The 10,238-nt window shown below is 42.8% G+C and overlaps 2 protein-coding genes across 3 annotated transcripts in view; both read left to right on the top strand.

Annotated features, from left to right (window-relative positions):
• The first annotated feature begins 236 nt into the window (after nucleotides 1–236).
• LOC128934419 (complement C1q and tumor necrosis factor-related protein 9A-like) lies at nucleotides 237–4,178 on the top strand. Its single transcript, XM_054271981.1, has 3 exons — nucleotides 237–436; nucleotides 2,374–2,436; nucleotides 3,373–4,178. Exons 1-3 carry the CDS (start codon nucleotides 271–273, stop codon nucleotides 4,176–4,178), a joined length of 1,035 nt encoding a protein of 344 aa, XP_054127956.1. The 5' UTR covers nucleotides 237–270.
• Nucleotides 4,179–5,774: 1,596 nt separating this feature from the next.
• Nucleotides 5,775–10,238, top strand: part of MIPEP (mitochondrial intermediate peptidase) — a 65,517-nt gene continuing 61,053 nt past the window's right edge. The window contains exons 1-2 of one of the 2 annotated variants that reach the window (XM_054272081.1): nucleotides 5,775–5,951; nucleotides 8,903–9,076. In XM_054272081.1, the coding sequence (XP_054128056.1) occupies nucleotides 5,775–5,951; nucleotides 8,903–9,076 (351 nt within the window). Of the gene's footprint in view, nucleotides 5,952–8,518; nucleotides 8,576–8,902; nucleotides 9,077–10,238 lie in introns of those variants that run through there. The other variant, XM_054272082.1, reaches the window with a different exon arrangement.

The raw sequence follows: 10,238 nt of genomic DNA, 5'->3' as shown, positions 1-10,238 counted from the left end.
AATTGTGTAAAGCTAATATTTTAAATGTAGAATGATGCCAGGACTGATATGTCCATTAAATAATTATTTAAAATAGCACTCAGTAGTCTCCATGACTGTAATTAATGCTATAGAAAGATTTATAAATAAAACAAAAGAACAGACATGGTGAAACCCCATTTCCTTATTTTCCTCCCTGCACCACCCTGCATTCCTTTCTAAGGTAGGCATAGGCAGATGTACTTTTTCTTCTTAAACATTTCAGCCAAAGTCATATAACCTATCTAAAGAATGAAAAGCTGGATTGTACTGCTGGCTATTGTGGTCAGCACAGCAGAAACCCAGAGCCAGGACGTCTGCACCCAAGGGTATCCTGGCATCCCTGGCAATCCTGGGCACAATGGCATACCTGGTCGGGATGGACGTGACGGGGCAAAAGGAGACAAGGGAGATACAGGTACTGTGTTCAGAATGAATGATTTAATATATCAAATGCAAGGCCATTCACTCCCAAATTTGTCTGTAGTAACTCTGCATGAATGGGATTATTCTGCCTAGCTGAAATGAAAACATTTCAGACATTTGTCATTTACCTGTTTGAAGAAGGAAATATAAAAAAGGGCATAATGAAAGCAAGACAGCAAATACTATGGAGAAGTCAGGCTCATAGGATAAAAACAAAAGTAAAAAAGGCTTTACTTTCTATCATGGGAGTATTTTCATTTGAAAATTTTAAAGTCTGCAGACCTACTCCTACTCCTCTAAGATAGAAATTATATTTCTGCAAAGAGCTTCAAGCCCACTAAACAAAAAAGCAACAACTGATACCTTGTTTGGTGTAGTAGGAAGTATGCAGTGGTAAGAAGACTTCTCTTTCTTATCTAAATTATACATTGGTAGGACTTGATTCTGAGTGTGCCCACTTGCTGTAACTCAAGAGTCACTAGAGTAAGTTCAGAAATGGAGACTATTAAACAACAATGTTAGCAGGCTATAGCTCTATTATAGCAGGCTATAATAGAGATTTGTGTGAGATATCAAAGCCAGTGATAATCTCAGCATCCTAAAGCTAATCACCCCCTTAATACCTTAAGCCTTAGGTTAATGATGACCCTTGTATCCATGTTGGAATATCAAGGCCAGGGTTGCACAAGGTGATAAATCTGCAGACATGTGGACATATAACACTTCATCACCTTTTAAAATATAGAAAGAAACAAAGATTTCCCTTAGCATCTTAATAGGCACATACATTTTACTGCCCTCTTTTTCTGTATGCAGGGTTCCAGAAAGGTCTGAAAACCAGAAAACCTAAAGCTTTCATATTTTCATTTATTTTCTAGAGGCCTTTCCTGCACTCCAGTCAGTTATCATGATACCATTAGATTCTGATAAACTCTCCAACATTTTTCCTAAATTCATCTGTTATGATGACTGTACTGACTGTTCTTTGTTTAAACAAAGTGCGGTGAATGCACCATTTTTACACTCTATATAGATACATCTTTGTGGTTTAATACATGAGAATTAATTTTGTTCCTTATCAAGTCAATGAAGTTTCAGCAGATGCTGGGATGCACCCAATGCGCAGGAAACTGCTAAAGAACTGTTCTCCTGTCCATATGCCTGAAGAGCTACTCCTGGAATATGATTACAACCAAACTGCCAACTCTGTTTTTCTTCTGTTGCTGCACTCAGGATGTATCCAGTTACTTGATCATGGACCTCTTGGGCATCTGTACTACAAAAATCACTTCTATAATTGCTCTCTGTAGAGCAGTGGAAAGTCCATATCATGCTAGGTACAGGGATCAAGAGTGTGAACGCCTTCCTCAGCTTTATAGGCAATATTATTCCACTGTAATGATCCATTGCCATCAGTTAAACTCCTGCATGTCTCTTCTTGAGGTGGGAGTTCACCATTCTTAGAATCACAGAATCATTACAGCTGGAAAAGGCCTCTAAGATAATCTAGTCCAACCATTACACCAGCACTGCCAGGCCCACCACAAAACCACATTCTTGTCTAACTGCAAGGCTTCCTGCCCCAGCAATGCTTCTTGCTAAATTTCCATGAATGGAGGCATGAGAAGTTTTTACACCGGTGATCCTTGCCAAATTATAACAACAGGACATGTCTCAATAACTCATCTCTTTATGCCAAGGATTTCATCTGCACCCCAAAAGCACCAACCTCAAGTAGAGTTTCTCTGCTCTTTGTCAATCTCTCTGTAAGATAAAACTACCAGCAGTGGCAGACACTAAAAGTCAGGAGTAAGCTATGCTTTACATTACTGTTTGGCCAGGATTGAGGAGGAAAGATTAAAGAAGGACTCTTCCCAAATTTTCTGGTAATTTGTTTAATTAATATCTGTGGTTTTATTTCTGTACTAGGTGAACCAGGAATTCCTGGAAGTCCAGGAAAAGATGGTGTCAATGGAGAGAAAGGTGAACGAGGTCAGAGAAGTGCTTCAATTTAATATTTGTCTATGAACTTCTGCCCTTGTGTTGTGAACTCATCATACAATCTCATCTATTTTAAATTCTCTCATTTCTAAATTGAGAACAACAAACTGTACAAACAGCATTATTCCCAACAGGAGAAGTCAAAGGCTGTTGAGCAGAATTGATCAGCTTCTTTTCTTCATGGATTGAGCATAGTTCTTTATGGTGTCTTTTGTCTGTCAACTGCTAAAGTGCCTTTCACATCATGAGATCTTCACTTTCAAAACCTTGTGCAGCAATCAGAGCAGTTTTGAAGGCTTTGATCTTCTGATCAATGATGGATGAAGGATAAATAAAGCATAGGGTGGCAAGTAACCAGGACAAAACACCTTTAGTTGTGCTGCAGTAGCAACCTATGCAACCCAGGAGAAGTAGAAATTATATGTAGAAATTGTAGAAACGTGGCAATTCAAGTCATGTTCAGGGTGTTGTAAAAAAAAAACCCTTCCTCTTCCTCTGATTAAATTGTGAACCCTCTCATCCATTCTATACACCAAAAGCTCTAAAAAAGTGTGGACAGATGTTGCTTTTGTATGAGATGATGTGAGCTGTCAGTGTTATCATCAGCCCATAGATAACCTTCCTTTCTTTGAGCTTATTCTTGCTGCTGCCAGCCAGAGCACCTGTTTTCTAACAAAATAGCAGGCTCTTCAGACATTATGCTTATCCTGCACTTAAGTGTATGAGAGAAACTGTGTGTACAGTGAGCACAGTGGAGTATGCACAGTGGAGATACACACCTGTACATGTGTCTCCTCATGATGAACCTCAATTTGTGCCTTCCAATGGAAGATCACAGGAAAGTTGTGGAGTTGTTTTGTTTTGTTTTTATTATTATTTGGTTTTGGTTTGTTTTTTTTGTTTTTTTGGTTTTTTTTTTCCCTTTAGGAACCAATGGGACTGTTGAAGAGAAGGGGAACAAAGGAGATAAAGGAGAAAGAGGACCACCTGGGAAACTGGGACCAAAAGGATTTATAGGATCAGTGGGTTACAAAGGTCAGAAGGGAGAGCTGGGACTGCAAGGACAAAAGGGGTTAAAAGGAGACATTGGACCCATAGGTCCAAAAGGGACAAAGGGTGAAATTGGCCATCCTGGAAGAGTTGGTTTCCCAGGGCCGATTGGCCCAATTGGTAATCCTGGTCCTAAAGGCAATACTGGAGGTATAGGGCCACAGGGTAACCCAGGAGTCCAGGGGGAAAGAGGCTTGAAAGGAGACCGAGGAGACAAGGGGGAGGTAGGAGCCCCGGGAGTCCTGCCAAGGAGCGCTTTCAGTGTCGGCCTTACAGCCAACACCAAGTTTCCCCCTCCGAATCGCCCGATCAAGTTTGACAAGGTGCTGTATAACAGTCTGAATGACTTCAGCTCGGCTACTGGCAAGTTCACCTGCAAACACCCCGGCGTTTACTATTTCACCTACCACATCACTGTCTACTCGAGGAACGTGCGAGTAGCTCTTGTGAAGAACGGCATCAAGATGCTGCACACGGTGGACAGGTACCAGAGCGGGGAGGACCAGGCCTCGGGAGCTGCCATCCTCGAGCTGCAGGGAGGAGACGAGGTGTGGCTGCAGGCCCACCAAGGAGAGGCTTTCAATGGGCTCTATGCAGATGGTGATGATGATACCACCTTCTCTGGGTTCCTCCTGTTCAGCACCGCTGACCCGCTGGAGCCACTGCTGCTGCACACCCCATAGCTCTGTGTTATCCCTGAATGCTGCGTGCCTGAGCCCTCCACCCCTCCCTGAGAAAGCAGTTATCTGCTGGGAAATTTCTGCTGGATTCAACAGAAAACGCTTGGTTTCAGGAACAGCTTCTGCACAAGTGAGGACAAGACTTCAGAGTCCACAGTGCTGGGCTTAACATTAGTGGTTTGGTGACTTACTGTAGGCATTCACAGAGGTGTGTACCCCAGTTCTGAAGAACAAATTTCAAAGCAAAGTGGGATAAAATAAAAGACAAAACTTCCAGAATTATGTCATGTGGGATATCTTGTATAAACAAGAAGCAGCAGTTACTTCCAAGCCAGTTTATATCTTCCAATGTGGCATGTGTAGATGGACTTGAAACTTGGTTAGTTTCCATCCAACCACTTTAAAATAATTTTTAAACTTGAAATTAGTGCAGTTTGATATCTCTGCAGAAGCTGCTTGCTGTGTGGTGCAAGCAGTTTCATTGTTTCATTTACAGCTTTTAAATATGGTTATTTTCTCTCTGTGCAGTCACAGGTCTGAAATTGAACAAAATGGAGTGATAGGGTGATAGGAGGAAGGGCCATGTGGATTCTCTGATGTGGTCAGATATTCAAGGCCAGTGCAAAAATAGAGCATAAATCTGCTGTACTTCAGAATTAGTTAGTGCAAACAAATTCTCCCAGATTAAAGATAATATTTAAGCAATACTGAAGCAGCCATGCCAGAGAACTGGTCAAGAGTTATTTCCTGTGCCATGAACCAGGAAATAAAATATACATTAAAATTCTGTCATCTTTTCCCCCAAATTTTCTTTTTCTTCTTCTTCCCCCCTCCCCCCACTCCTTTTCTTCTAAAATTAAAAAAAAAAAAAAAAAAAAAGGGGAAGTCTTATTCACTTCTCTTAGAAGAGGATAAAATGGAGATGCCAATGGAGATGGGTCAGCATCATGAAATTCAGGAGAAATGCAGTGTTAAGAGCTTAAGGCCTGGTATCCCATCATCACCTCAGGGTGCCAGGGGAATGTGGGCACGTTCCCACAGTAGTTAAACCCGAGTGTGAATCACAGAGCCCAAACAGAAAGGGCACGGTGGGTTAATTCAGGAGGAACAGCTGCACTTCTCAAATGACAGCGAGGGAGATACAAGGACACTCAGGCGGAGGAAAGGGCTTTGTGAAATTTCCAGCAAGACGAAGTTTCCTCCCGTAAGCCACACGCCGCAAGTTTGTATCACAGAAACATGTAGACCGAAAAAACATTTTAAAAGGGCCTTAGGTATTACTGGAGAACGTGTAGGACAGGTATCAGCCGGCAGAGGCCCCGGTGCAGCCGGGTCGTGCGCTGGTGACCCGGGGAGCGGGGCAGGCCGGGGAAGGGCTCAGAGTCCGGGGCAGAGGCGCCCGGCGGGAAGCGGGGCAGGCCCGGGAAGCGCTCAGAGCTCGGGGCAGAGGGGCCCGGCGGGATCAGGGCCCATGGGGACCCAGAGCTCCGCCACGCTCCGCCCCCTGCTGCCGCTCCTCCCCTCGGCGCGGACGCGCGGAGGCCGTGGCCGTGCCGGGCCCGCTCCGCTCCCCGGCGCTGTGCTCCGCTCCGCTCCGCCATGCTGGGCGGCTGCCGCCGGGCGCTGCCCGCGGCGCTGGGCCGGGCGCTGCGGGGCCGGGCGGCGGGGCAGGGCGGCCGGGCCGTCAGCACCAGCTGGTGCCCCGTGGGCACTGCCTTCGATGTGAAGCAGCAGCAGCAGCAGCCGCTGCGCGGCGGTGCGGCGGGCAGGGACACGGTGAGCGGCGGGAGGGGAGGGCCGGGCCTGCTGCGGCAGGAGCCCTGGCAGCCTCGTGCTTTCCTCTGCTTGTCTCAACTGTTTTAAGGGAATTTTTGGGGGTAGTTTTTCTCTTGCGTGTAATATTTTTTTTATAAGCGTTTATATTGGTTCTAGCAAACCCAAACGTTGTTGGTTTTGGACACAGAAGCGTTTGACAGTGACGGCCTTGTGCGTGGGAACGCTTTTTCAGTGGTGCCCCTGTCCATAAAGTGAGATTGCCCCTTCCGTTCCCCCTGCCTGCCAGCCCTCCCCCGGCTGTGCCGTCCTTCCCGTGTCAGTGCCGTGCCCCTGCGCTCGGACAGTGCCTCGGTCGCATCCTCTTGCCTGAGCTTATTCTTGATGTCTTGCCTGTGGCGAGAAAAGGATTTCTTTGCTAATTTGGTGACAGCTGAGTTTTCTGATGCATATCTTTTTAGGGTCAGGAGCGTTTGTTAATGTGTGTTACCCGGAGAGGGTAAGGTAGCGCAGTGCATACAGAAGAGGTGCAGCTGTAAAATCCAGGTATTTGCCGGCTGACTCTGCTATTCCTGCCATGGTGCCCAGCCTGGTGGAGCTGATGAACTTTGGGTTTTAGAAAGGACAAATCTGACCTCTGTTTATAATCTGGCGCTTGCCTTGAGGTTCAAGAGGAAACCTTGCTTCAGGTTCTCATGCCTCTGCAAGCACACTGGTGGAAGTCTTGCTTTGGGAAATAATCCAGTTAAATATTGTCCATTTGGCTGGTCTAGGGAATGTGTTCCAGGTGATTGACTTGGTCCACGGTTCTTTTGGAATAGAGGTGCATATTTCAGGCTCACCAAGAGGCTGTGCCAGGTAGGATGTAAATGCTGAGACCAAGTGAAGACAAAAATGTTTCGGCCATGCAGCCAATAACATTAAAGAACAGAGAGAACTACACCAAGCTTCATTTTTTGTAATTTTTATTTTTTTGCATCAAACTTGATATCATATGTAATAGGAGCTCTACAGTTAATTTATCTCTAAGAGAAGATATGTCCTGGTCACAGAGCACTACATGTGCTGGATGAGCTTGCTTGGGGGGGTGGGTGATGATGTCAGGAAGACCTGGAGCTCCCAGGATATTGCAGGACACTGCATCCTCTGGCTGAGGATCTGAGTGAAAGGGCAGTCTTGAGTGTCTTACACAGCAAACATTATTCAAGAGTGCTGTGACACAAGTATATTTATGTTTTGGGCACATGTGTAAAAATATAAAAATACCTTTTTCAATATTCACTTTAGTCCAGTTTCTCTTCCTGAATAATACATTAAAATATGGGAAGTGTGAGCAAAGGTTTTCTTTCATTAGCAAATAAAGAAGGTGCTTCCAGCAACAGTGACAGAAAGAAAATATGAAAAAGCAACCCAAAATGTTCTGGATGCGTACTTCAAGGGTTGCTTTTGCTTCAGAATATATACTTGTACAGAAAGCTGTCAATTTGTAGCTTTTTGGTTTATTTGGTTAAATCTTTGCAAGCTGCAAACCTGCAGCTGACTGCTATAATAGAAAGAGTTTTCAGAATGTGGATTATAAACTGACTGTACTGCAGATTTGAAAATCCAGATTGTGGTTCTTAGATACTGAGGTTGAATTTGGAAGGGATGGATTTCCTGTGAAATCACATACCTTTCACTGTTTGATGCTGTGGTCAGGAAGTGAGGAGATGCTCATGTTGTAGTTGGGCAGTTGCAAAGGGATGTATTGCTTGAAGAGATGTTGCTTTAATTTAAATGAAATTGAGGAATTACTAGGATAAGATTTTTCACCCAGGGTGTGGTTGGGCACTGGAGCAGGCTCCCCAGGGAAGTGGTCACAGCACTAAGCCTAACAGAGTTCAAGAAGTATTTGGACAGTGCTCTCAGGCACATGGTGTGACTCTTGGGGAGGGTGCTCTGCAGGGTCGGGAATTTGAATTCAGTGATCCTTGTGGGTCCTTTCTTCATGAGGAATGAAAAGCAAAGCTTTTTCAAACAGTGTTAAAATGATAATACAAAAGCAAATCTTTAACTGAAAGCCTTCAAGGTGCACAACATGGTGATATGTACACATGATACTGTATTTCTACATTTTTATAAGATCAGTTGATTAGTATACCTATCAAATATTGTCCAATTAGAAGAGCAGCTGGGTTAGATAATTTACCCCCTGGGTTCAGCCTCATTGGAGCTCCCCGCAAGCCTCCCCCAGTCTTCTAACTCTGCATTTTATTATGTCTATGATACATGGTGCAAAATAAAGTGTCCTTGCTAAACTAACAGGCAAGACTAAACAGAATTTCCAGAATGGATCAATAGGAGTTTGTTAGCTGTGAGAAAGAGAGCTGGGAAATTACTAGAAGTTATAACTATGTATTAACAGTCTACAAAGCTACAAATACATGAAGAATACATGAAACCCAAAAGTCTTTAGCCATCACTTCCAACTCGGGGATTCTGTGATCCTTTGAAATCTTTTTCTTGTTGTAGGTCTACCCTGTGGAACTTCTCCACAAAGCATCAGTAGTTTTGTTTGATTAGTGGTAAAACCTAAGTCTCTTCCATAAATGCAGAACCTAAGTGCCATCTGCATTTACCCTGCACAAGTAAGTGTATTTACCTTGCCCTGTGGGACAAGTTCCTTGATAGGAACTTCAGGAATAAAACTGTTCATTCCACAAACACTTTCACTTGTTGTTGATTATTCCTTTGTGATCTGCTTCCAGTACTGGGGGCTCATTTAGTGAGCCTGAGACAGCTGTCCTGTTGCCTGCAATCTCTTGATATCTGGTGCTGCTGTCCAGTGAAATGTTACAGTGTGCTAGCTGGGGTCATTTGGGTAAAATTCTGTAGTGATAATTCAGTCTTGAAACAAAGGTGCAGAAATTAAGGAGGGCAATAGTGATGTGTTTTCCCTGTGTTTTGCACTCCAGGGTCTGTTTGGTGTTCCAGAGCTGAACTGTCCAGAAGGATTTCAAGAAGCACAGGACAAAGCATTGCAAGAATCAGAACAGCTTGTCCAGAAGGCATGTTCAACACCACCTGGGCCAGAGACTGTAATGATCTTTGATCAGCTTTCAGATAGCCTGTGCAGAGTAGCAGACTTGGTATGTTATTTTTTTTTAATTTTACATAAATTCTTTTAAACTGGCTGAGCTTACACTATGTTCCATTTTATGATTTTCTACACTGCAGTAATAGTGCAGATAGCAGATCAGCTCCATGAAGTTTTGTGTTAAGACGGAAAATTAAATTGATTGAAAGTGAATTACAAAGGCTTTTACTAAATGATAGCGAAGTACAAATCCTGTCAAACTGTCCAGCTATTTTTAAGACAGATGCAAAAAATAGTATAGAAGCCACAACAAGAAAAACAGTGAAATTGTACTTGTGCTTCTGCTGCAATATTAACATATAAACTCTCCAGTGTTACTTATATTGTAGAAAAGAGGGTTTTGATTTCAGAATTAAAGTTGGAGTGGCAATGCACATGTTTTAAGTTATGATCATTTTTAGGTGAAGATCCATAAAAAACTTCCAGAGTAAAGGCAGCAGTATCTTATTAACACAAGAAAAAGGCAGCAATTTCTTAGATTGTATTTTTTGTCATCTACAGATTTAGAGTACTTGGTCTGATATTCTGCATCACAAAACTTTATTAGAGCATTTCATATTGCTCTCTAGAAGTTTGCCCAAAGTATATCTTTTATCAAAGCATCATTCTTTGGTTAGAGGAAGCAGAACCAACGTTCATACTGAAATCAGTTCTTAGTGAATAGATCACTGAGTTTTTTGAGGTCACTTGGGTTTTCACGTTTGAATGTCTCAATTCTCCAATCTTGTTTCTTATTCTTTTATAGATTTAAGACATCTTTTGTACCAGGCACTTTTTCCATCTGAAAGTACTTACAAGCTCTGTCAAGTTATTAGTTCTTGTGTTTTGTATAGACTATGCCTAATTCTGAATAATCAATCAATACCTAAGTAAAACTTTAATGTCAGAATTTAATGGCCATAGTTTTTTATAAGTTTGCTGAGCTAAAATTATCTCCTTTGTATTATATCAGGCTTTTTGTGTTCACAGCTACACAGCTTGCAGAACTGTCTGGAAGTTATTTGGTCATTGTTATCTGTTGTTAGAAATTTTGATACCTGTCATTCAGCACCTTTTCTGTCAGTATTATACAGGATTTTAAAAAGGAATTCTAAGAAATAAAAATGTTAAGTGTGTAACATTTCTAAGGCTGCCTTTTCAATCAAAAGGCAGTG

This window comes from Melozone crissalis, unplaced genomic scaffold (genome assembly GCF_028551555.1).
Source record: "Melozone crissalis strain CALT ecotype California unplaced genomic scaffold, PUWL_Pcris_2 ptg000013l_1, whole genome shotgun sequence".
Lineage (NCBI taxonomy): Eukaryota > Metazoa > Chordata > Aves > Passeriformes > Passerellidae > Melozone > Melozone crissalis.
Note: the sequence above shows the minus strand (reverse complement) of the source record. Positions and strands in the feature narration are given on the sequence as shown.

Excerpts from the sequence above, each read along its gene's own strand:
- LOC128934419 (XM_054271981.1), top strand. The coding sequence starts at position 271 with ATGAAAAGCTGGATTGTACTGCTGGCTATTGTGGTCAGCACAGCAGAA. Across the intron at positions 437-2,373 it reads AGGAGACAAGGGAGATACAG|GTGAACCAGGAATTCCTGGA; the intron begins GTACTGTGTTCA and ends TTTCTGTACTAG. Across the intron at positions 2,437-3,372 it reads TGGAGAGAAAGGTGAACGAG|GAACCAATGGGACTGTTGAA; the intron begins GTCAGAGAAGTG and ends TTTTCCCTTTAG.